The 26,060-nt window shown below is 50.5% G+C and overlaps 2 protein-coding genes across 5 annotated transcripts; one reads left to right on the forward strand and one right to left on the reverse strand.

Annotated features, from left to right (window-relative positions):
- Positions 1-19: 19 nt before the first annotated feature.
- DNAJB12 (DnaJ heat shock protein family (Hsp40) member B12) lies at positions 20-21,375 on the forward strand. 4 transcript variants are annotated; one of them, XM_040607626.1, is made up of 9 exons: positions 20-127; positions 5,139-5,313; positions 6,703-6,848; positions 10,036-10,221; positions 12,251-12,330; positions 13,455-13,564; positions 16,710-16,882; positions 17,884-18,035; positions 19,432-21,375. In XM_040607626.1, exons 2-8 carry the CDS (start codon positions 5,225-5,227, stop codon positions 18,003-18,005), a joined length of 906 nt encoding a protein of 301 aa, XP_040463560.1. In that variant the 5' UTR covers positions 20-127; positions 5,139-5,224; the 3' UTR covers positions 18,006-18,035; positions 19,432-21,375. The 4 variants fall into 4 exon arrangements, with proteins under 4 accessions (XP_040463560.1, XP_040463558.1, XP_040463557.1 ...); XM_040607624.1 differs by lacking the exon at positions 20-127 and adding an exon at positions 1,429-1,591; XM_040607623.1 differs by lacking the exon at positions 20-127 and adding an exon at positions 1,436-1,591 and having other exon boundaries at positions 17,884-18,029.
- A 3,201-nt stretch (positions 21,376-24,576) lies between these two features.
- Positions 24,577-26,060, reverse strand: DDIT4 (DNA damage inducible transcript 4). Its single transcript, XM_040607562.1, has 2 exons — positions 25,940-26,060; positions 24,577-25,740 (listed from the first exon to the last, which is right to left on the reverse strand). The coding sequence occupies exons 1-2, from the start codon at positions 26,034-26,036 to the stop codon at positions 25,274-25,276; spliced, it is 564 nt and encodes a 187-aa protein (XP_040463496.1). The 5' UTR covers positions 26,037-26,060; the 3' UTR covers positions 24,577-25,273.

The raw sequence follows: 26,060 nt of genomic DNA on the forward strand, positions 1-26,060 counted from the left end.
GGTTCATCTCTTTTGACTGCTTCAGGTCTTCATCTAAGGCTGGTGGTGTGTCACTGGAGACGGGGCGTTTTGGAAGAGGGAGAATAAAACCCATGACTTTCCAGAGCTGGAAAGACAAGGCCCAGAAGTGAGTACTGGAAAGGCCAGTGCTGCCATGTCTGCTGTCCTGTGTTGCCAGCTGGCCCCGGGCAAGTTGTCTGGTTTGGGATGGCCCCAAAAGCGATTTGCCAGGGCCTCCAAATCGCGGAGAGGAGCACTCTCTGCAGGTGTTTAAAGGACAGCCACAAGCTCCAGCCTTTCTTTGAGGGGACAGAACACTTCTAGAATATTTTCATACTGGGATATTGATCCTGCTATTGGGTAGCACTCTGTCTAGTGTCATCTCCTTCCAGTTTGCCTGCCAGTAGCGTGCTCTGTTCAGGTGTTGGTCCCTGTGCTGTCACATGTTACACGGAGCAGCAAGGATGCTGGAATGCAGGTTTTGCCCATCCTTCTTGCTGCCTGTCCTGTCTGCTCCCTGCAAGCCCACAGGCAGCTATGTCACCTGTCTTGAAATTCTCTCTTTTAGAGCAAAATTAAGCCTGTTACATCCCTGGTAGAACTGAATCTATAAAACAGCCTCTGCTGGGAAAGCTGAGATAAATGCATGGCAAGTTGTAATTGCAGAGCACCATCTTCTGGGTGATGCTAAAGCAGCTTCACCCAGAGCAGGCTGCTGCGTCGTGTCCAGGTGGGTTTTAAATGTCCCCAGCAAGGAGCCTGCCCAGCCTCTCTGGGCAGCCTGGGCCAGGGCTCAGCACTCTCAAGGTGTAAAGTTCTTCCTTATATTCAGATGGAAGTTCTCGTGGTGTTTGGGCCCACTGTACCCCTTGTACCGTCGCTGGGCACCACTGCACAGAGCCTGGCCCCCTCCTCTTGACACTTGCCTCCGCTATTCGTAGACAGGACTGTGGTTCCCCTCCCCACTCTTACCTTCCCCGGGCTCCGCAGGCCCGGGCGGGGCCTCCCTGACGTGGGCCACCGTAGATGGGGCCCTGGCAGCGACGGGAGGGGAAAAGAAACCCCTAAAGTTCCAGCCCGCCCCCGCTGCCGGGCTCTTCCGCTGCCGGGACCCCTCCGGGCCCTGCGCGCAGCCGGAGCGGGGCCGCGGCCGCCGGCGGCCCCCCCAGCGCCTTGCGTGCGGCCCGGCCTGCCGGCGGGGCCCTCCCTCCCTTCCAGCAGCCCCCGGCCGCGGTCCCGGCAGGGCTCCGCGGGGCTCGTCCTCCCCGGGCCCGGGGGGGAAGGCATGCTGCCGCCAGCGGGCCGGGCCGGGCCGGGCCAACCGCCCCCGCCCCCGCCGGGACCCGCACCCTCCGCCATGCCGCGGCGCCAAGGCGGGCGGGGGCGGGGCGCCTGTGACGCCATCAGCCCGCGCGAAGCCCCGCCCCCTCCGGCCGCCCCCGCCCGGCCGCCGCCGCCATGGAGTCGAACAGGGACGAGGCGGAGCGGTGCATCGGAATTGCGCTGGCCGCCGCCAAGGCCAACCAGCCCGACAAGGCCCGCCGCTTCCTGGAGAAGGCGCAGCGCTTGTACCCCTCGCCGCGGGTCCGCGGTGAGCGCCAGGGGGGGCCGGAGGGGGGGCCCGGGGGAGCGGGGCCTGCGCCGCCGCCGCCGCGCCTGACCTCTCACCCGCACCGCGCCTGCGCCGCGCGCCCTGCGGGGGGGCCGCGCGGGGCACGCCGGGCAGCCGAGTCCGCCGGGGGGGGGCGGGGGGCGCTGGGGTGGGGCGGCCCCGCCGCCGTGAGGGGCCGCGGGGTCCGGGGGCGCTGCCCGCCGCTGTGGCCGGTACAGCTGGCGCGTCTCTCCCTGGGGCTCCGCGGGCCCCTCGGCGGGCCGGGCGGGGGGAGCGCGGGGCTCCGCACCGCCCTGAGCTCCCGCTGCTCCGGTGCCCCGGCCCGTCACGGCTGCCGGTGGCACCGGGAGAGAAGGGGCTGGGCAGGGCGGGAGGGAAGCCCTCGGTGGGGCCGCTGAAAGCCTTCCCCCCGCCGCCGCTCGGCCCCGCCGCGGAGCGGCCCCTGGCACCGGTCCCCCCAGGCGCCTCAGCCCCCGGAGCGGCGGGCGGGACACGGGCCCGGTGTGACCCCCGCGCCCGGCTCTCCCCGGCCGCTGCTCGTTCCCCGCTATTGCTGCCGCGGTCCGTTTCGGCAGCGTAAAAACCACCCTTCCTTCTTCGAAGGCCGCCGGCCGGTTCCATGGGTTTTGAGGAACGATCTCATTTCCTGGAAGCTGTGTGGCGTACGGAGCTAACGTGTCACAAAAGCCACAGGGAAGTGGATTGCAGAAGCAGCTGAACGCAGTTGTTCTGCGTGTTCTTACGTTGCAGAAATTTACGCAAAGAGCTGTAGAAATACTTTTTTCCCCCCCTTCGTTTACTTTGACACGCTGTGTCTGGGTTTGGATTCCTCGGCTGCATTTTGCAGCTTGTCTGTCCTGCGGAGAGCCCGAGGTTTCCTGTAATTCTCTTTGGTTGCACGAGGCCTCTTCCCATTCCCTCAAACGTACCGTATCGGCCTGTGGTACGTGCGGTGTGGCTTTCCTTCTCATCCAGAGTTTATACTTTGATGGAATTACTGGCTAAGAAAAGTGCGTTTTGAAGGAAAAAGCACGGCATAGCACGCAGAAAGGCTCACCCGAGAAGGACTGCTCGCCCTGAGGGGGTCTGCTCGGGTGTGCAGCGGGAAAGCAGATCTGGATGGCGGCAAGCACCGGTTTGCAATGTAAAGCAGTCACGGTTTCCCCTAGTCCTGCAGCCTAGAACAGCTGGAATGAAAGGTGGGACACGTACTGTTAGGGACCTGGAGCACAGGGGAGGAAAGCAGAGGCAAAGGGGGCAGCAGGGCAGGTTAGTGTTTACAGTGTGCTAATTTGTGGCCAGACCCAGCCAAGCTGCTGATGCAAGTTTCCCATCCGAGCTGCAGTCCAGGGACCCTTCACTTCATGTCCTGCCAGCTGCTCACCCGCACGCTTTTGGTCTGGTCTGTGGTTGGGAAATGTTGCCAGAGATCCCACAGTTACACGGCAGCTGAGTCTTTACGCAGTGCGTGTGCCCCTGGGAGATCTCCTCCTTGTGAGTTACGTTGGGTTTGGCAGTGATCAGCAACGTGGACCTTGCACAGCCACTGCTTCGAACTGACCCTGGCTGAGTCCTACAGGTGTCATCACAGGATCAGCAAAGGGTTTTGCAAGGAGATTTCAGCAAAAATCATCTATGGTAACACAGCTGGGCACTCTGGTATAGACAAAGTCCCGCTGGTCACCTTTAAGCATGAATTTTGGAAGAACTAACAGGAATTGAATAGATGTTAGCTAGTAAGCCAGGCAAAGTGATCCATAGCGTGTGCTTAGTGGGGAGCTGAGTTGGCAGAACTGGAAACTAATTCAGCAGCCTCTGCTTCAGTAGTTTATGAGTTTGTGCTGTGCTGCACTGAGGACCAGCATGGCTTTGGGATGCAGAAGCAATAGGGCTGGGGCCGTAGAGCAAAACAGGACTGAGCTGTGGCCATACGTGGACTTCTGTGGTTGTTTTTGTGAACTACATTACCAAAAATCTCTTGGCAAGCTGTAGGGTACTCAGCCCAAAACAGCAAGAGTGCAGTGAGTGGAGGGACAGCCCCACCAGACAAGGTTTAAAAGTGCCTGGCAGTTTGCTCCAGGTTTGGAAGGAACAAAAGCAAAGGCTATAATTCTGTGAACACCTTAATGGTGTAAATATGAGCAAGGAAAGGTTTTATTTTTCTGAAAGCTGCAATCAGTGAAGCCCCCAGGCTCAAAAGCTCATCCAGCGAGGTATTTTTTCTCCTTCGTCTTGTAATAATTGCCTGTGTTGGCTGTTGGATTACCAAGCGGTTTTTTCTTGCCTCTACAAGCTCTGTGGGGCAGATAGGATATCTTGGCTCATCCCTTGGCCTGCAAGCATTGTTTGCACTTGCATAAAGAACGCGATACCCCCATAGTACAAGGTCTGTAATGTGCAATATGCAGGAGAAGGTGAAACATCCTTCTTGGTTCTAGGCTCTGGATACAGGACTGCAACCTCGTCAAGTTACCGATGCCTTTGTAAATAATGTTGTCTGGTTTTAATCGTATTACGTGCGCCTATTCTTTTTAATGGGGATGCAATATATAAACTTCAGAAACTACAGGCATAAAGAGATCAGTCTTGATGTTTGGTTAAAAAAAGACAAAAATAGTTTAAAAAGGTGGTGCTATCCAGTTCCAGGGAAATGCAGGTGGAAAGATACTTCTGTGCTTGGAGGAGTCTCACTTGGTTTCACAGTGTTGTCACACCTGAATGTTTGTCCCCTCTTGGCTGGAAGGGATGGACGACAAGTTTTCTAAGCCTTGCGAGGGGGAGGCAATAGTCTGCAGTAATTTACCCAAAACACATGCACACTCCACTTAAGAAAAGGGAAATTGAGTTTATGCTATTCATATTCAGTAATTGAGATAGAAGACAGTTTTCACAGCTTCTTCACACATGGAATGCATAGGTAAGACTGCGCAAGAGAGCAAAGCACCCTTCTTTCTGACTTATGTGTTACGGGTCCTGCCGTGCTGCCAGCAATCAGTCCCCCAAAAGGGGAGTGTCCCCCTGCGACTGGCATCCCACGGTATTATTTTCTAAGCTCTCTAAAAGATATGTGCACCGTCACATAATTTACTCAGCACAGGAGACTCCCAGAGGCAGGAGATGAAGATTAATATGCTTTACAGTGTGCTAGAGAATAAATGTGGAAATGCTTCGCTGTTAAGGAAAGACATGGGAAAAAAACCCAGGAGAGGACAAGGATGTGCCACATCAGTGATCCACTGTGGCTCCTGGACTGTCTGGCTGGGTCAGCCTGGGCTTTTGGTGGAGGTTGTGTGGATTGGGAGAAGCAGGCAATATCTTTAGCAGTAGCCCTCGCATCTGGGCAAGAAGCAGCGGGAGTTGAAGGGTTCCTTGGATCAAAAGGTGAAGGCCTTTCTCACAAAGGGTGGGGGATCTTGGAGCAGTGGCAGAGATGAAGAGGGGTCTCTTTATGGTAGAGTTGGAAGGGCAAGATTGAGCTTGGCAGTCTCTTAATTTCTTTTTTCTTTCCATTTTTTTCTCATTTCAGTTCTTCTTGAGTCACTGAACAAGAATGAGCAGTCGGCCAGTGGCCAGTCCCAATCCAGGGAGTCCACAAACCCTCAGTTCAAGAAAATGAGCGGAGACTTCCCGTCGGCCAACGGAGAGGCTGGTGGGGAGGCCCCCAAGGGCTACACTCAGGACCAGGTGGATGCAGTGAAGAGGTGTGTGCGCAGCTGTCTGTGGCCTCAACCCGTAGTTTGTTTGAGTTTATCGTGTGATACCAGTCTGTTTTCCACAGTGTTTTAAAGATTTCAGCTTTGAACCATTTTGAGTTGGCTTTAACTGGCTGGGTGTTAAAAGCATACGTGGATAGAGGATTTATAGCTACCGCTGCCCTGGGAGGCAGCTGGGTTGGGTCCGCAAGGGATGAGATTTTCCCCCAAAGGCATGCATGAGGGCTAGAACAGTAGGCATGTAGGCCTCTTCCTGGCTGAGTTCCAAAGAGGCAGTTTGGACACATTCATCTCATGAACTTCACGTTAATGTTTGCTTTTGTGTTACTCAGTAATGCTGGGAAGAAATCCCATGTGCTCCTGAGACCCTGCAGGTGGAAGTCATGGCTCATAGCTTGCAGTAGGCAGCCCTTCTGCTCTAAGGTCTGGTCCAGTAGCAAGTAACAGGGCATATCCCTCTTCCTCTCTCCTGATGGTACTCTGCTCGTGGTCTCTATGAGAGCGTGATAAATCCACTGCAGGACGCTTCACTCTGGTAGCATGGTACATTCCTGAAGCCTCTGCTGGAAAGTCCCAGGACATGTTTATTCAGTCACCTAACTTTCCAACCACTGTTTCACTCGGTTCTTTCTTCCTTTCTACCATTTGCAAATACTGGAAGCTGAAGGACTGAACTGCAGGCAGAGTCACTTTGTAAACTTTGTTTAAGGTTGTGGGCATGGACTGAATTGCGCAAAACTGTGCTGGCTAATGGACTTACGGGGACTCTTATTACGTCACCCATTTCTCCAAAACCCCAGCCTGCCGTATTCTGTCTCATTAAGGTCATGTGATAAGGAGAAACCATTGCTGGGCTGTGCGTGTACCCAGAACAAACAGGGCTGTGCACACAGGCCTGGGCAGCTCCCTCTTTCTTCCTCTAGAATTCAGCTGATGTTATTTTTAGGTCTGTGAATTAACTGAGACTGAGGAGAGGGAGGAAAAAAGCCAGTAGCCCAGCTATCCTTTAGATCCTGGCCTGCTGTTTGTAGTCCCTCCCAAACAGCCTCCAAACCCTGAGCATGATGAATCTGAAGCTTATTTGCCAATGACATTCCTTTGCAGGTGATAGCATTGCCTGAGGAGAGGCCTTACTACCTCTACTGGCTTGACTTGTTCGGTGAGAGTGTTTGTGTGCTACTAATGCAGGCACAGTGGGAATGAGTCTGTGAAAAAAATTGGGTCACTCTGAGGAATTAGAGCTGAGTAAACCAGAGTTCACTGAACAACATTGATCGAAACCATGGTGCATGAGATGTTGCAAAGTTGTATTCAATGCAAAGTGCTTTTCACAGCTGAAACGAACTGTCCCGTGTTTTCTCCTCTCTCTACTGGCAGGGTAAAGCAATGCAAAGATTACTATGAAATTCTAGGAGTAAACAGAGAAGCTTCTGATGAGGACCTGAAAAAGGCTTACCGGAAACTTGCGCTGAAGTTTCACCCCGATAAGAACCATGCGCCAGGGGCTACTGAGGCATTTAAAGGTAAAGAACATCTCCAGTATTGTGATCTGCCCTCAGGTATCAGGCGATGGTGCTGAGTTGGGCTAGCAAGGACTCCTAAAAGCAACCTCATGAGTCGGGTAGAGTGAACATAAAGCTCTTCTTTGTAAAGTTGTCTCTCTTCTGAGCTGGTTGTATTACGAACAAAGTATAAGCTTAAAATATTAAAATTTCAATATATATATATATTATATTTTTATATAATATAAATACTAAAATTTAAAAAATGAAATATAAATAAAAATGATAAATAATAAAATAATAAAAAAAAAAACAGGTTGGCACACGTAGGTTCCACCTGTGCTAGTTGGACAAGGAGAAGCCTTCCTTCCCTTTCTCCTAGCAGCTCTTCCCGTGTGTTGCTCCAGCCTCCTGCCATGCTGCTCAGGAGAAAATTCCCTCAGGATGTTAACTATCCTCTTTTTTGGGGAGATGCAGGAGCGTTCACCTAGCAGGGAGAAGCTGCGAGTCCTGCAGCCAGCTGGCACAGGGCAGGTGCTGGGACGCACCCCTGTCTACAGGCAAATCCAGTAGAGACCCACTAAGTTGTGCAGTGCCAGAGACAGCTGTTGGGTTCACGAATCCCTTGAGAGAAACGTTGCAGGGCAGGCCCAATGGCAGGAAACCCATCTTCAGAACTGGTATTTAGACTCTTACACTCGTTGAGCGTTTGAGGCAGTTGATAAGCCTTCAGATTTCTAAGCAAGCACACAGCACCTGACCACCGTGAGAGGCTATGGATGGAATTGCTGGATAGAAACCCCAGGTGAAAATTTCTAGGGTGAAACTGCACCAGCCGTACATCTGAGCCCAGCCAGAGCTCAGAAAAGGTCACCGGGAGCTTCAGTTCTGCTGCAGACATCCCAGTTCTCAGAGCCTCTCTACAAATGCAGCAGGGATGTTTTGTGAGTGATAAGGTACCCTAAAACCGGAGTAATTTTCCAAAGAGAAATGGTGTTGCTTGGAACGTGTAACCTGATTTACCCTTGCAGGCTGTAGGATTTTGATTATTACTGTTGAGCTGAATGCAGAACACCTTGATGCCAGCTGTACAGCACTGTTATGCCATTAAAATAGTGTGTTCTGATTCTGGCCATCTTGGGAGTGAAACATAAGAGACTACTGCTGGAGCAGGGAGCAAGGCTAGCCTGGTGTGAGTGTATTGATACAGTATTCGGGTAAGCTTCTAGTAGACATGAATTCAGCAGTAAAAGTCTTATGTAAGGTTTGTTCAAGTCTTTCAAGACTTAAATCCATAACTGATAAGCGTGTTGCTGTTAGCAAATAATGAGCTGACCCCCAGCTACTTGGGAGAGCGTGTTTTAGTATGGGGGCCAGATTAAAGAGCGAGCATCTGCAGACATCTATCTATGCCGCATGTGCTGCTCGATAGTTTATCCCTCAATCCTTGCTAAGTGGCGAAAGGCAGGTTTCTTCACCTGTAATCTTAAATAATGATGTTTGCCGAAGCCTTTGTCAAGAGTTACGTGCCAGAAGTCGTGTGTTAAGCAAGGTGCCCTTTATCCTCCGCTGCAGAGCTATCTGCTCTCAGGTTATCTCTTCTCCAAGCCTTGCCTCATTGGCTCCCCTGTCCCTCAGCTGAGCTCCTAGGTTGCAGGGCTTGCTGAAGTCCAGCTGTTTGGTTCCAGAGGGTGAAGGGGGAAATGTGCACTGCTATGAGGATTTTAGTTAATTTTTTCTTATGTTGATGTATTAGCTGAAGTCTTGGCATTTGTCTTCTCAGTGACAGCTGATAAAGCATTACATCTTGTCCTGAGACCTTGTCTCAGTCTGTAGTTACAGTTGCCTGCAGTCTGTCTTGTGGCAGATTTGCATTGCTACCTTTGGCTGACGTTGGAAAAAGAGTTGAACCTGGCTACTTCGAGCTACAATCCTGATTTGGAAGTAAGTGTTTCTTGGGTTTTGTCAGCAGGAAAGTCAGACAATGAACACAACCCTGAACCGCTCCGTTTTCATTTCTTAACTGCACAGTTTGAAGGAACAAGCTGATATGCTGAGAGTCAGTCCTTTTTGTCCAGCTTCCTTGCCTGGTTGTAGAAATGTTTGCTCTGTGTGCACTAATTATAACCAAGAAGGAGAACAAGTGTGTTGACATTACATCCTCCATGCTCCAAATCTCTAGTCCAAGAAGAAACCGTACACCTCGATCTGACTAGTGGGAAAATGTTGAATCTTGGAGTTAATCTTCTCCAAAGGGCATGTATCTCCCTTTTCTATCACTTCTGCCCCTGCCTTTTATACACCAGGCAACTACGGCCATGAACATTTTTGCTTCCTTGCGACCCAGAGAGGAGAGGGGACAGGCTCTGCAGTCATGTCAGGAGGCTCTTGGGTAGGTTGGTACGGAGGGGAAGTGGTAAGCTGCAACGTGTCAAGAGAGAAGTACAGAAATAGGAGGGTGACAGGCAGATGTTTCGGTAGAAAGGCTCAGACATGCTGAGGTTGGAAGGAGAGCGACCTGGGGAACTGGCAGGGGTTTAGTCCCAGTACATTTCCACCGTCACAGACACTGGTTAACAGTCCTTGTAATTACACACCTTACTTCTGGCATCTGGAGATTTTGAAACTCATAGCTGACAGACACAAATTCTAGCCATTTCCTTACTAGCTTTTATGGGAGGTTTTGAAGTCTCTTTCAGTGATCTAGCTCGTATGTAAATTCTTTGCAGTTCTGGTTTTAGGCTATGATATCAAATTCCCTTAGTGCCACTTTCGAATAAAATTTGTCAACTAAAATTGTATTTTCCTATACAGCTGCTTACAGCTAAAGGATTTGGGCATTAGTTGTTCAAAAGAAGTAAGTTTAATTAAGTGAAAAGTGTAGCTGCTCTACTACCAGTATTTTCTTCACAATTCATAGTTTCATTCGTCTGGGAGGGTTTCTCTAGGGACATATACCGAATTCATACCAGTCGTATCATAACTTCTTTATTTGAATTAATTGAGTCCTTGGTGTGGTTTCCTTCTGTCTGTATTTGCCAGAGAAGTGGTACTACTACTGCACCGCTGAAGTAGCCTGTTGGAAAGACATGGGTAGTTGAGAAACTCATTTGTGTAATGAAAAAGGCAAGTCCTGGCAGTTGGCAGAGCTAAATGTATTATTTGTAGAAGAAAGAAACTAATTGCTTCCTTATTGTCAATATTTCAGCCATTGGCAATGCGTACGCAGTATTGAGCAACCCAGAGAAGAGGAAGCAATATGACCAGTTTGGCGACGAGAAACTCAACCCTGCTCGTCACGGACACAGTCACTCGGACTTCCACCGCGGGTTTGAGGCAGACATCTCCCCCGAGGACCTCTTCAACATGTTTTTTGGTGGTGGTTTTCCTTCTAGTAAGCACGTTAAACCTTAATCTCTTGAATGGGACACAATCCTTTTCACAGAGCAACAATGCAGTAGTGATTTATTTGGCCGTGCAAAGAGTGCTGAGTTTGACAAGAGAGAGTTCTCCTTCACACATGACCTAAACTCGTAGAGTTTTCTAAATTGTTCAGAGGGGTACTTGGAGAACTCGGCATCCAGCAGGTAATACCATCAGAGCTGGACTTCTTCCCAACTTCAGGTATTTGTTTGCATGCTTGCAACATTAGCTGTTATTAGGTTGGGTTGAACGTTAGAACAAAAAATTACTTGTTTTAAGGCTAGTTGTAAAAATAATCCTATTTTGAAGAAGGCTTTTCTGCCTGGTGGTTTTAGAAGCTAAATCTTCTCATCAGAACAAACTGTGGTAACGCTTGGGTCTTATTCTGGATCTGGATCTGCTCTGCCACAGAGCTGAAACAGTTTCTCTGAGATCACTGTCCACTTCCTTCTTTCCACTGTGTCCCATAAAAAAAAGAGGAAAGTGCTATTTCTAGAGCGTAATTTAAACCTCTTGAAAATTAAATCTGTGTCCTGCCTATCAACAGTGCTGATCATGGCTTGGGTAGCAGGAAAGAACTGAGTGACTGCCCCTTCACTTGATCAGCTCCGATCAAAAAGACACAGATCAATGTAAGGATAAGGGTATTTTAGAAGACTCTCTTGTATTTGCTATAGTCATATTTGACTGGCAGTGGAGGCAGTGGTTACTTGACCTCTGTGGACCAGCTTGGAAAAATAAATATTTCTGTTTCAGTTGAGAAGATTTACTCTGGTAGCTCTTTCCTATCTGGTATGTAAGAATTAACACACTAACACCAAGTACTTACAAAGGCATCTGGAAGCCTTTTGCAGCATTCATGTTCTGCCTGTTAGAGAGGCAAAGCTACTCCAGTGAAAACAGCAGGTTGCTATTTTAGTTCAGTCTTTTTTTTCCTTTCCTCGCTGTCCCAAGAGAATTCAGGACTGCGTTCTCAGACAGTCTCCCTTTTCAGCTGCAGTTTTGCCACTTAAAACAAGATATGGAAGAGCCCTGTTTCTAGGGTGGAAAAACTACCAAAATTATTTCTTTTTGTAATTGGTTTTAATCTAAAGTAAATTCAATTAGAAGTGAGGAGGCCTGTACAAGATACTCTCTCTACATAGCTGACCCTGCTTTGAGCAGGAGGTTGGAACTCCTGAGGTCACATCCAGCCTGAATATTCATATGGTCCTACAGAATCCTATAGGTGGATCTCTGTGCCTACCACCAGCTTGCCTTCAGACCTATCTGCTCAGTGTACCTTAGGAATGCTCCTTTTTCAGCTGTGGCTTATGTAACTCATTTTGTAAATGTTGGCTTCAGGTGGCAAATAGATTATTTTTTTTATTAATTCTTTTATCAGTCTCCTGTGGAGTCCCATATCTGTCTTGCCCTAAAGCTACAGCCATCTCTGTCAAGACAGCATGATGGAGTGAGTAGCTTGAGTCAGGGGCTTCAGCCATGTGAACTGCTGACCAAAACCATGGACGTGTACCTTGTGCACTGGGACATACGCAGGGGTCTCAGGAACAGCCCAGGTCTGTCAAATCGCTACTTCCCTGAGACATCCCAGCTCCAGCCTGGAAGCAGCTCAGCCAGGCAGATGTGCTGTCCTTCTTCCTGAGCTGAGCTGTCTGGCACGCTGCTGCCTGCGTGAAGTAGGCTGAGCTGAGAGCGGTGGCAATGGCAAACGAGACCTAAGTGTGAGCACAGCGTGGAGTCCTGTACAATCTCTGTGTCCTTATATCTTTGCTCAGTGTGGCCTGAACCAAAGAAACAGATCAAGCCCATTCTGACAATGTTCTAAGTCAAAATTCCTGAAATTGCCGTTGTTGGCACCCAGGCTACTTTTTCCTACTGTGTTTTTTATCGGTGGGGCTGACATGGAACATGGCCGCTTTTTGTGGTTCCTTTCCTGGCCAGCCAGCACCGTCTTACATACTCTGACCTTTAGTATAACAGTTTTCTTTTGCCTATAGGTAACGTTCACGTATACAGCAATGGCAGGATGCGATATACTTACCATCAGAGGCAGGACAGACGAGAACATCAGGGTGATGTAAGTGGAGAACAGGCGGGGGGCTGGGAGTCCAGAGGTTTTTCCAATACACGAATTGTGAGCTGGTTGGTATGGCTGTCTTGTGAAACAGTCCTGCTTGTTTCCACCCCACTGAACAGAAAAAGCTGGAGTCATGGGAATTGAGCTGCCTTCAGAATTTACACCCAGTTGCAGTTCAGTGTACTGCAGGTTGTCCTCTCAGGACTCTCATAGCTGTCATCCAGTGGGGAAAACACTGGTGTGTCTTGAAACAGTGCTGCCTTGAAATAAGATTGCACCAGTAAAGTGTACCTGTCTTTACCACAGAATAAGCATTTCCTTTGTGATTTAATTTTGTAATTTAAAAAGGGGAAAACACTTTTCAGATAATGTGCATATTTGTAGTTCCAAATAGATAATTCCAGTACTGAAGATGCGGTGTTTCTAATCTGTGATGCTTAATTAGGCAAGGAAGACACTTTATAGCACGAGCTATTTTTATGTTTTCCCATCACAGAAAATCTAAGTATATCTCCAGCACTCCTCTGGTCTATAGAAGTGAGAATGACGGACTTACTATTTAAGAGACCAGGGTTATGTATTGAAAATTACTATTTTCTGGAGATAACCAATTATATTTTTAAAAATAAACCGGAAGAACTTCATTAATATTTTCTCTTGAGCTTAAAGGGGAAAATGCACTTTGCTGGAACTGGAGGAAGCGCAGGAGGCGAGGTAGAGAGGGAATTGCTTTCATCTGACACTGAAGAGGGGAGAAGGCTTTCCATAAAACCAGTTCTGCTCACCTGCTCACTAGCACAAGCAAGGCAGAAAGCACATATGCTCTAGAAAAACAAGTATGGGCATGAGGCTTTTGTAATTCACTCACAAGGTTCCCCGCTGTCCTTTGTCACACCTGGAGAAGGGGCAGTGGGTTTGGACCTTCAGAGTCACACCGCCCTTTCTGGAGGGAAACTGTAGGCTGCTGGGTTCCCCCCAGTTATATTGGGGTGCCTCCTAAGCCAAATGCCCACAAAAAGCAGGAGAATCAAGCTTGTGTTACTGCCGGGAGGGGGAGTGATGCTGTGGGATCCTTGCGTACAAGTGTATGGGTGGCACTCCACTGTGTGTTTCTGTTCCTTCAGGGTGGCCTTGGGTTGTTTGTCCAGCTGATGCCTATCCTCATCCTGATCATTGTGTCTGCTCTCAGCCAGATGATGGTCTCCAGCCCACCGTACAGTTTGAGCCAGAGGCCGTTAGTAACCTGTTACTCTAAAATTTGTCCAGCTGGGGTGGGGGTTGGGTTCTGGAGGGCAGGGTTGCGTGATGGGGTAGGGATCTAGGCTATCTGTTTTTCCTGTCGTTTTGGTTTTGGGTTTTTTTTTGCTATTTCTCATCACACCGTTGCTCTTGCTGCAAGATATTTCACACATCAGTGAAGGTCCCCTGATTCACAAACAGGTCTCGAGTTGGAAGGTGTGGGCCAAGTTGGAGGGTGCTCACTTGCCTAAGGGAGGATATTCTTTGACAGGGGCTTATTGCAGCCCGTACCCACAGCTGGGTGTATCTGTCCTAGAAAGGGACAGATGAAATGACCCTGAGAGACTGTAGCCCGGGACTGTGATCCCATATGCAGAAATGAACTGAGATGCAGAGTTAAAAGTGGAGCGTGAAAAACAAAAGCCAGATCTGTTCTTCATGAAAGCCTCCGTTTATGACTAACACAAAGCAGCAGAGGAAGAGAAGAAGGAATAAAAGACACTCCTGTAGACTAAAAGACACTCCCAGAGAAATCCCCTGGTTTTGAACTGTAATCTTGCCATGAAATAGCTATGGCCAGGCATTTACTATGCAAAAGTGAAACTGTTTCATTCTAGATCCTGTGGAAATGCCCTGATCTGCTCGTTTGGCTGACAAATGAAGTGACTCTTTTTTTCTTAATTCACAGTGCCAACAAAGAATGAGAAAACAGGCTTGATTTCTGGCTGCTTGCATCATTCTTGTCAACAGCTTAATGAATTTTCAGTGGGAGTTCCTTATGTGTATTTAAAGAGGGTAGACTCAGTTACAGTCAGTGGTCCCTGTTCAGTTTCACAGGTGACAAACTTGCCATTGATGATGTTAAATACTGTAGAACCCAGCTTAGCTTTTGGGTCCAAGGTAGACTATGACATTAGTGCTTGAAACTGAAAGATGGAGTGGTTTTGAAGAGGACACGATTAAGGGTTATTCTGAGAGGCTAAAGAGTATTGAGATGTGGTTTCTGCTGCTGATATGAGGACTTTAAAAGTAAGCATTATATAGATGTAGCAGTTTGGTTTATACTGGTGAAGAGGTGGTTTGCGGGGTGAGAAGATGTTCGGTGTTGGGCAGCTTTTAAGGGCAGGGATTTGCTTCCAGCTGTATCAGCTGTCAGGAAAGCCATTCCTGAGCCCCAGGTGTTTCTCTGCTGCTCCGTTCCCTGTGCTGTCCCTGTCTGTGCATGCTCGGGTAGTGGCAAGCAGACAGATTTCTGCGTTTGGATTTGGGCAAGAGTGGCAAATGAGCTGATCCAGCCCTCTGTCATCCTTCCCGAGCGACCAAGGCACTTTGAATGAAATTGGCTTGGGGACAGAAGGCGTGCTGTGCCGGCAGGCGGTGCTCCTCGCTCGCTCGCACAGGCAGACGGGCCCTTTTTGCTGCCTAATGTGAAGGGCAGCGCTGTGCTTGGCTGCCGTTCAGCAGAAAGCTGGAGCTCGCTGCACTGAACCCAGTGAGCAGGAGGTGAGAAGCTTTTGAACCTGGAGAGGTTTCAGTGGCACACGGAGATTTTAATGCCACTTCTTGATAGTGAAGCTGTCACTGGGAAAGGTAGAGTCCTACAGAATCATTTGTCACTCCATTACCTCTGTAAATCTCTTCCAAAAACTAGCTTTCTGCTGAAAGACCTGTTTGGCTGTGGGCCTGACTGTGCCACCCTGCTCTTCAATAACACCTCATCGAATTTGCCTGACTTAATTGCACGTCTGACTTCAGGTGGCAGGTTTTTTGTGCCAGGTCCTGCCCTTAATTTCATGCTTTACACTCCAGCGTGCTGCTGAAGCTCTGAGAGCTTAAATACCCTTCCTTTGAGGGCATGCTTTGTAGCCTCTGTAGTTCATCTTCATACAGAAGAGGAATATGAACTTCAGGAGAGCTTAGGGCTCTGTCTTGACAGGTAGAATAGTGAGCTGAGCTTCTTGCAGACTGCATCTCTGCCAGCAGGCACTGCTGGAGATGCATTAGCCTTTTCTCTCAAATAATGCCAAAAGAGCTTTTTGGGTCATGTTCAGTCTATCCAGTTATCTACCACTCATCCCTGAGTGCTGGACCTTGATGAAACGTGCAGGAGTATTTGAATCACTCCTGCAAACCCTGATAACAGACTGAAGGGTGAGCCGGATAAGTTAATGTTTATACCTGGCTTAAGAATCAGGCTCACTTTTAATGCAGCAGCCAGCTGGTATTTATTATGGGAAACTTTGGGCACGTCTCCAGATGGAGCTGTTCCTGATGAATCGAGCATTTGGGCCCAGGTCCTGTGTTACAGCTTGCAAACACACCCTAGTGAGTATCTCTAGGTTTTGCTGGAGTGTTGGGAAAAATAAGTACAGGGCTTTGTCTGAAATGCAAATCCACGGGGGCAGGGTAAGAAGAGATTTCCTTCTAGAAAGTGCTTTCTGTACTAGTTGGTGCAGGCTCGAGTGCAGAGCGGGTCTAATTTTGTTCTTGCAGCAACAGTGTTCGTTGCAGCATGTGATGTGGTAGAGGAAGCTGACGCTCTTGGGGTTAGCAGATATCTTAGCAGAGGGGACTGGGTTCGACTGACGGGCAGCCTTGCTGAGCAGGGGGGGGGTGCTGGGGAGCTGTGACAGCCAGCCCCTTGCTGCCCTCACGTCAGCGCTGCTGTGCTCCTCTGCGCAGGTGCTGTTCTGCCTTGCTGGCTGCTCTCACCCTGCACCGCACAAGCAGCAGCCTCCAAGCTTTGTACCCATCCTTGGGGCTCACTGCCAAAAACAGACGATGGTGTCGTCAGCAAGCAAATTGCAGAGAGATTTAATTAGTGCTGAAAATTCCAGTGAACGTATGAACGCATTTTAAGTGGGTTTAGGCCCTGGGCAATCTGCCTCAGAGCTATGTCTATATTCAGAGCTCTGCCCACCTAGCTAGAGGCCTGGCAGGTTTTCTCTCCCTGTGTTAGCATTTCGTTTCCACCAGAAACACTTCTTTCCAAACTTTCAAGTCTGTGGATGCATGGGAGCAATGTATTTTTTGCAACGGTGTGGTATTGTGGCATATTGTGCATTATAAAGAGCTGGGAGCTTTTTGATCTGCCCTTGAAGCATGTCCTACACTGTTAATGCCTCTTCTCCCTGAACTAGGTCTGTGGGTCATATACACAGGAGAGTAACAGAGCACTTGAAAGTTGGCTACTACGTATCTGAGAACTTTGCAGATGAATACACAGGCACGAACCTGAAAAACGTTGAAAGGAGCGTGGAGGACGACTATATTGCAAACCTTCGAAATAACTGCTGGAAAGAGAAGCAGCAGAGTGAGTAGTGTCGGGTCAGGAGCCGGAGGGTCTTGGCTGCTGGTTGAGGTCAGCCTCAGAAAGGTCTCTGGGGGCTGAGTTATGCTAAGGTTATACTTTAACGTGGTACAAGCACGTTTCCTGTGTTGTTGGCTTTTTTGTCTGCCTATGACTTCATGACAAATCCAGTGTGTGGGGGTTTTTGTTTTGTTTTTTAATGCTGCTGTAGAACTGGTCAGACAAGAGTTGTGCCCCGGAGGTTCTGTCCGTAGGATATCTCTGATTTCCAATGGAGGGGGAAGGTTGCAGCCACCTCGTTTTCAGGAGGCCACTGATAGCTCTGTGTAATATTTCGGTTGTTCAGGGACCGTGTCTGAAAGCCTGCTGCCCGTGGTGTCCTCCATCCCATATCCCATCCCTGCACAGAGGGCTGTGGTGGCAGCACTGCTGCTGAAGGCACGTAGGGTTTGGGAGGGACAGCTACCCAGCCGGACAGCGTGAGAAATGATCTGGCCAGGCAGCACAGTGTGGTGAAGGCAGCAAACTTTTTGCCAAGTCCCAGGGGTGACCTGACTTCGCAGCCCGCCCGTTCCCAGCAGGTGATGATCACAGCTCTTGGAGCAGTGGCTGGTAGGGTTTGAGCACCTGGGACACAGGAGGGGCTCTTAGAGCCCAAGTGGTGCCAAGTGAGGCTGATGCACCTAGCTGTGAGCCTCTTCATTTCTTCTTCCCTGTGCTGCCGGGGAAGTCTTTGTGTAGGCTGCCTCATGTGCCTCCTGGGACTAGAGGCAGGTCCCATCAGGTTCCTAAGCCTTTCCCTGGGATGGATGAGCTGTCAGCAGATGTGACGCCCATCCTGTCCTAAAGGTCGCAGAGCATTTCCTCAGCTTCATCCTGTGCTTCGTTTTACCTTGAAGAACTTGAGGTGCCTCCTGTTCCCAGCAGAGCCCGTGGTGGGATGTGGCCTGGCGGGTGGGTCTCCTTCCACATCACGTTTGTGACGCTGGGCTTTCCCTTTGCAGAGGAAGGCTTGTTGTACCGGGCACGCTACTTCGGAGACTCGGATCTGTACCAGCGAGCACAGAAGATGGGCACCCCCAGCTGTAGCAGACTGTCAGACGTTCAAGCCTCTCTGCACGGATAGTCACCGCCTGCCCGCTCAGCAGAGGTCTAAGTACGAGCCAGTGACACTATCCCTGGCAGCGGAGCAGGGCATGATAGTGCTTTTAATAATTACTTAAATCTCTGTTTGAGACAAAATCTTCACGAGCCTCCTCTGGATGCATACACATCACAGGGGGAAGCACCCCCCTCCGTCAAGCCTACACTTGTTAATCGGGAAATTGATTTTGTTTAGTTTGCATGTCGGCACCCTCTGCTCTCTCCAGGCTCCCTGTTTTCTCTGGCACTGTCGGTGTTGGGTCTCTAGGAACAGAGCAAAAGCCACAGGCTTGTTGGCGACTCAGCTGAGGTCTCGTGCACTGCCCATTCGATGCAGTGGCCATGTGCACCTCGGCTGGTTGGAAGTGTTTTACTGGCTGTGACAGCCAGCCACCGTGTTTTAATGAACCTTTATTTGGTTGCTTTATTGTCCGTTTTACTGAAAGAGCTGTTATCCCCTGGCACTTGAAGCAGTATGATGACAGGGAACAGACTCCTACCAAACAGATGTTCCTTGCCCCCCTGTTGCCTTCCCGTGACACTTGAGGAGAACAAAGCAAATGGCTAGAGTTCACAGCAGGTTGTAGAAGTAACTTACTGTGTTAAACTGGGAATCAAAGTAAAAACAGCTGAGGGGAAATTTGGAAGGCTCAGGGCTTGGAGAGCTTGAGTTAAGGCTAGCCCAGATAGCCCGTGTGTGACTGGATGTGTTGGATCACGGGAGAAATGTGTGAAAATAATGAAAAAAATTGGCACGGAGTTTGGAGTCCTTTTTCAGCTTAATTATCTGGGCTGATTTCACCTTGCAGATACTGCTGGGATGGCTGTAAAGCTTACAGCTCCCTCCTACCACAAAATAATTTGAAAACAGTGTTTCTATAGAAAATAAATCAGAGGTGAAGCTTACACCAAGTGCTAGTTGTATGGACACCATTTAGGCTTGCTAAGACTTCCCGAGGACGCTGGACATCTGGCTGCTTGATTTGTAGACACAAGTAAAGAGGTTTAGTAGGGGAGTTTTTGCTTGATTTTTATTTTCCTTGGCAAAGGGTGCGCATCTGAAAATTTGGCCTTTAAAGCAAATGCTCTGGGTCGCGTTCAGCCTTTTTTTGGGTGTATCCTGTTTTTGGAACCATTCTTATCTTGATACACCCGCTCTCTTGTTTTGATAACTGCGCCTCTTCTTTCACAACAGATCGGCATTAATTACCAGCTTTTCTTTAATTCCCTCTCTCTAGCCGTGGCCTGAAAAGAGAGCTGCTCTGAGGCAGAGGGCCCACTGCAGGTTGATACAGTGTGAATGAAAAAGCTGCTGCCTGTAATGTGGGGAGGGGGAAGGAAGAGGGAGGTACGGTGACGGTGACGTGCGATTGTCTGGAGACTGACACCACTACCGCTTTTGTTCCCAGACTCTTGAAATGCCTGAAGACTTTTGGTGAAGTGCACTGAGCCGAGGTGACAGACTGGTTATTTAAAAGAATCAAACATTATCTTAAAAATGGAATTGGAGAATTAGCAACGCACAACTGCCCTCTTTCTTCTCTCTGCCTGCCTCCGCTGTTCGACCTACGTCTCAGGCAGCAATTAGGACAGGAAATCAAGCTGCCCGTCTTCCTCCTTCCCTTCCGACACCACTAGCGTGCAACAGTCTCGTTGCTCCTGGGATCCCACAACCCCGAGAACAGACACGTAGAGTGTAAAATAACACAAACTAACTGCAGAAGCCACGAAGCAGAAGGGGAGACCCTTTGTGACTACACCGGTTACTGCTGATGGAGAGAGAAATCGGATGATTTGGTGATAGAAGAAAACTTTAAAAAAAATATATAATCTATTTAGAATTAATTTATAGCTGTATATATGTTGTACTTTTAAACTATGCAGGGGTTGGATGATTAAATTATTATGTTTTCTGCCTGGCTTGGTAAGCAGGGAAGTGGGGAATCTCTTCCCAGGGTGTCTCGCTCTGCAGTGCTTTCCTGCCTGACAACTCAAACAAGAATCACTTTGGAGTTACTGTATTTTGCTTTCTGGAGGACAGCAGCATTCTGTGTCTTGGGATGCTGATACCTGCATTTCAGGTTTTAATAAAAGAAATTCCAAATCTGTAGGGGGTAACAAAGAAATCGGGGAAACTGTCCAGATTGGTGGTGTGGTTTTGCAGCGTTGGCAGAAGCTGCAGGGGGTCAGCTGAGCCCTGGCGTCGCACTCGGTGACGGGAAGGATTGTCCTGGATGGTTTTTGCTCATCAGTTGTTGGGTTTATTTGTGCACGTAACTTCTTTTTTTGCAGAGTCTGCTTTAATTTTGCCTCGTAATCAGCGTGCAGCATTCGTTCTGTAAAGAGGGCTTTCCACGGGCCGTCTCCCTTTGTTGGATTTTTTTTTTTTCTGTCCTACACTTGGGGTTCCTCACCCATCAGCACTCCCATGTGCAACATGGCTGTGGCCTTGACATCCTATCTCTAACGTTTCCTACAGGAGACCTCTAAAATACTGCTAATTCATAAGAAACGGAGCTTTGTATTGCTTCTGTTGAAAGAAGTTTTGCCGGGGGAGATCGGAGGGTGCGCCTGATCTCTCCTTGGACCCTGACTGAGCTCTGCAGCGCATCTCTCTCGATTACCATCAGGCAGGACTGGCATTAGGGCGGTGGTAGGGCACTCGAGGTTAGGAGCCATCTCTTCAAAGCAAAACTGACACGAGTGGAGCTACCTTCCATGGAATAAATGGATATTTTTTTATTTTATTTTTTTTGGTGGTACTCTGCAGTTCATTTTTGTCTAGAGACATTTCCAGTGGGAACCGTCCCCCGACGTGCTCAGGGGAAATGAATCAAAAGCGCGGCAGCTCCTGGCTGAGGTGGCAGGGGCTGGAAGAGGTGAGAGGTAAGGTGGTTTTATGTCTTTATTGGTAGGAATCTACATGCTCTGTCTTCAGCTGTTTATTTATTTTGCAAAATACCAAGCCTCCCGTTAACTGCAAGCCTTATCCCACAGCCGCCATGACTTGGACCTAATGTTAAGGGGGTTTATTTTTCCTTTTTTTTTTTTTTTTTTTTTTTTTTTGGAAATAGCTCTTAATAGAGGCACAGGCTAGCCAGTGTGAAGAGATCAGGGGGAGGGAGTTGAATGAAAGTCATGTTCACAGAAGGTGCCGAATGTCTTCCACAATGACATTCCTTGCCCAGAGCCTGCCTGCCAAAACCTTTGATTATTTTTTTTCAAGTAGATACCCATGGATAATAACAAGCGAGAAGGCGTAGATCCTAACGGATGCTTACAGAGGCTGTATCTCTCAATTTAGAATTAATTATACAATTGTACATCTATAAATAAATGTTTATAACGTGAAAGGCTCCTGCTGTGTTCGTGTCCTGCAGATCCTAGCCCCAGCCAGCTCTGGTTTCACAGCTCCTTCTTCACGCCACCTTCGTCACATCTGCACAGGTGTTCAATGAATTGAATCCAGCATCTTTGCCATCCCAGGAAGTCCCAGCAGCTGAGAGCTCCAGTGCTGCGGGAGGCTGCGGGAGCCTTCCCAGTGTGGCAGAGGTAAGGACGGGGAGAAGATCAGGAGGAGGTGTGGCCCCCCAAGTTAGCCGCGAGTCCCAGCAAGGTGACAGCAAATGGCCAGCAGGACATCTTTGCTTCAAACTGGTTCCACTAGGATGCTGGATGCTCCCAGCAGGGTGGCTTGTGCCAGGAGGGGACCTCGCCTTCCTCCCCTCCCTGAAGTGCCACTGTTAGCCGGGTCCCCCGCATGCTCTGGCCAAGCTCTTTTTTGGGGATGCTATATTCTCGCCTCAGAATGCCACCCTCCTAGCAGCAGCGCCCCAGCATTTTAAGGTGCCCTTTGGATGGGTCTCCATCTGAGGAGGGAAGCAGGTGTGAAGGCTCGAGCTGCTTTTGTCCTGGGCAGAAATGTTGGCTTGGACATGCTTCCCAACGGCACCAGCTCAGAAACTGCCAGCCCAAAATGCTCGGGGTTGGATTTGAGGTCCACACTCCCAAATGGGTCTTTTTCCCACATATTCCCTGCCCAGGGCAGCAAAAGGCTTTTCCCGCGGCACCTGGGGCAGGTTTGACCCTGCTGGTGCTCCCCTCCTCCCCAGCTGCACGTACCAAAGGGCTGGAGGTTTTGGGGTGGGTTTTCCCCCCCCTTTTCCCATTTTTTCCCCCTTCTTGCAGAAGCCAGGTGTCACATCCCTTCCATTTCCCCTCAGTGCTGCATTCCCAGCAGTGGCAGTGAGTCAGCCCTGCTGACCTCTTGCAACACCCGTGCCAGCAGGCCAGCCAGGAGAGTCCAGCACAAACCAACACGGCCACAAGGCAAAAACCCCCAGTGCCACTGGCATGGTCTCCGCTGTGTTTTTGTTTTGTTTTGTTTTGTTTTGTTTTTAATTCTGCAATCAGGTGCACCCATGCTGCAGTTTTTGGGGCAGTTTTACTGCATTTCGGATCATTTCCAGCCTAGAGCAATGGGAGATGCTCTGCATTTTGGTGTGCTGGTCCCTGCCCGCTCCCCAGAAGTGCTGGTGGTTTGGGCTGCCCGTTAGCTCCTTCCCCGCCTGGCAGCTCGCTAGCCCGAGCTTTCAGCTGGAGCAGCCACCCAAGGCAGGGAGGCAGCAGGGAAAGGCAGGTGCCGCACCAGCATCCTCCTCTGGCAAAAGGAAGTGAAGGGGACCCTGCTTCCCACCACTATCATTTTTGGCAGCAAACACGAGGGTTTAGCATTACCCTGGGATTTAAATCCTCATTTGCCTTATTGCTGCTGGTGCCCCCAAAATCTCCATCTTCCTGCCACCATGAAGGCACCTGGGACCCCCCGGGCTGATGATGGTGCTACAAATAGCCCTACCACCACCTCTTGGATTCCAAAATATCCCTCTGCCTGTCCCCTGCCCTGGGAGATGCTAAATACAGCATTGCTGGAAGCTCCTGGCACTTTCTAGGGAGCTGCAAAACCCCAGGGACCTTGACATCCCTCCCCAGATTTGTCATGGAAAGGCCATTTTGCTATAAATAGAAGCAAAGCTTCACCTGCCATTGCTCGTGGCTGGGGTTGTGACCATGGCGCATTTCAGGGGCACATGGACCTAGTTTTGCTGGGCACCCCCCCAGTGAAGAGGCCATCCTGCCGCTCTGCATTTGCTTATGTGAGTTTTGGTGGGGGGTTTTTTTGCTTTCTTGGCGTTTTCTGCAAAGCGTTGGTTATTGCTTGTAATAATAATTTTTTAAAAAGTGATGCAGGGTCCCCTTGCCCACCTTTGGAAAGGCTGGCAGGGGATGAGCGGGGGCCATGCTGCTGCTGGCGGCACAGCAAGACATGGGGCCATCCCCTCTGCGTGCTTAGGAGTGCGATATATAAAAGTATGTGTATTTATGGAGCTGTATATATAGCTTCAAGACATAGTATGTCTCAGCAGGGGATGACAGCATGGCCCAAGCTGAGCCACCGGCGTTACTGCCATCACCGTGCCATAAATCTCTCACCATGGCTAGGGAGCAAACATTCCATTTCCACCCTGTGCTGGCGGTGCCAAAACCTGCTCTTCTGATTTTGCCAAAAAGCTTTGGGTTTGGAGTTTCCTTTCCAGTCTGCTCAGTGGCTCCTGCGCTGGTTTGACAGTGGGTTTGCTGCAGGGCACAACACTGCCTGACCCTGGCACGGGGATGCCCCTCACGTGAGAGGGGGATGCTCTGGCATGTGACTGAGACACACGGTCCCCAAAACTTTAGGGGAAACCCCCCTATTGCACAACATGGATTTGTAAAGGCACGTTTCCAGCTGTACCTGCCTGGCACTGCTTGTTGCCCCAATTGCTCCGAGGCAGTATTTACGTGGGGGAGCAAACTCTGCTGCCACCACTCAGGTTGTGGATTGTCCTTTTCAATAACTGCTTTTTTGGTGAAAATGATAAATGGTCACTGTTCATCCACAGGGGGGGAACAAAAAAAACCCAAAACAATAGAAGCCCAAGCCAGAATAAATTCACATTTGAATGGAAATGGTTTTTCAGGTTCTTTTTTATCCCCCACACCTTCTGAGGGCTCTTCGTTTGCCAAGCAGCTTAATCACCCTTCAGTGAAAGCCTCTTCCCCAAGTCCCTCTAATTGCAGGCTTGGGTAATTGGTCTCATTTTTGCAGTGTATTTGGAGCTGGGGAGTGCTTCCCCCTGCAGGTGTGACCCTCCCTGTGTCACTCCCTCACAATTTTAGCCAATTCTGTTTTTCTGCCCAAGTTTTCTGCCCTGTAGCTCCCCGGGGAGGAGCAGCAGCCCCTTGCCCGAGTGTCACAGCATTCCTCCTCAGGCACAGAGGTACCTGGCTGGCTCAGCAGCCTGACTCAGTTCCCCCTGACTCACAGCCCCGTGGCCTGCAATTAGCAGCGGGTGCAGTAGGATTCCCCCCTCATTTCCCAAACCTTCAGCTCCCACCACAGGGGCTGCCTGGTCAGGGAAAGGCTTCCCAAGGATGCCAGCAGGATTTCAGACCAGTAGGTAGCAGTTGCATCATCCCCCTCCAGACCAGAGTGACAGAGAGACAACAGTTCATCAATTAAGACAAGTTTTATTAGAAAAGTAAAAAAACACACCACAACATGATTGCATAGGAAGTCTTGCACTTGAACATCAAGTGTATGAGTAAACTGTAACCAATGAAGCCCCCACAGCACAGCACGGGGAGGGGTCCTGCCCTCTGTCCCTGCCTTGCCTCACATGCCCCTCTCCCACCACTCTTCCCCCTCTCATGATCAAAGATGCAATGCGATTCCAGATCCCCTCCTGCCTTACTGGGAGCCCGCACAGAACCACCAGGTGCCAGTAGCAGGGTTGTCTTTGACCCAGACCTACAGCCCAGCCATCACTCAGTCCCACACGCCCTCCCTCCCCCAGAAACCCCATTGATTACAATCCTTGTTACAAACACCCCCCACCCCCATGATTAATCAGCCAACAGGAGGAGACCGTGTGCCCCCCAGCAGCCCTGCTGCCACATCCAGGAGCTCGGTTACTGCAATCATCCTACAATCGACAGTGTGAAGCAACCTCCGCCTGCGTCCCAGTCTGCTCCGCATCAGGGATGCCCCAGCACAGGCAGGCACCCCACTGGGACCTCCGCCTGCCCAAACTACTTTCCACCTACAGCCCTACTCCAGCCTAACCTAAACTACAGCGGCTGCCAGGAGCCACCACGCTCTAACCAGGTCTTCCGAAGCACTTGGGTCAGTCACTTCTTCAGCCCAGCCCATCAGCACTCCTCTATGAGCAGCTGCTCGGAGCTGTACAGCTTCTTCTTGATGACCCTGAAGCCCGTGCTCAGCTTCAGGGGCGTGAAAGCCGGCCCCGAGGTGAAGAGTCCCTGGATCTTGGGCCAGAGGCGGGAGTCCAGGCGGAGCACCAGGGTGAGCTGGAAGGTGGGCACCACAGCAGGGTCCACAGCGATGTGCCCCACCTCATGGCAGGCCTTGCCGTGCTCCACGCAGAGGTCGAGGAGGGCCCCACGCAGCCCGCAGGGCTCGCTGCAGGCCAGGCGCAGCAGCTCGGTCCGCACCTGCGCCAGGAGCTGGGCCGGCATGAGGAGCCGGGAGCAGCGCCGGGCACCCAGCGGGGCCTTGGCCAGCGTGGCCTGCACCACCTCCATCAGGTGGGTGCACAGCAGCTCATCCTCGGGGTCGTGCAGCAGGTCCAGGTCCGGCAGGGAGACCCCCTCGGCATCTGCGGAGGGAACAAAAGGCAGGTCAGCGCCGGGCTCGCAGGGAGGGGTGGGCCGGGGGCGCCCCCGGCCCAGCAGACTGAGGCGTAACGGGGCACGAGAGCCGCTGGCACAGCGCCTCGCACCCCCCTCCGGCACCCCCAGCCACCTCCCAGTCCCTCAGAACCCCCCGGGAGCAGCCCCCCGCAGACCCCCACCCACCTCCCTCCGAGCCGGAGGCGCTGCCCAGCGACTCGCAGTCGGAGGTCTCCAGGCGGCCCCGCTCGCCGACCGCCAGCCGCTCCCACAGCCCGGGCATCGCACCCCGCCTCCGCCGCCCGCT

The sequence above is a fragment of the Falco naumanni genome, chromosome 9 (genome assembly GCF_017639655.2).
Source record: "Falco naumanni isolate bFalNau1 chromosome 9, bFalNau1.pat, whole genome shotgun sequence".
Classification (NCBI taxonomy): Eukaryota; Metazoa; Chordata; class Aves; order Falconiformes; family Falconidae; genus Falco; species Falco naumanni.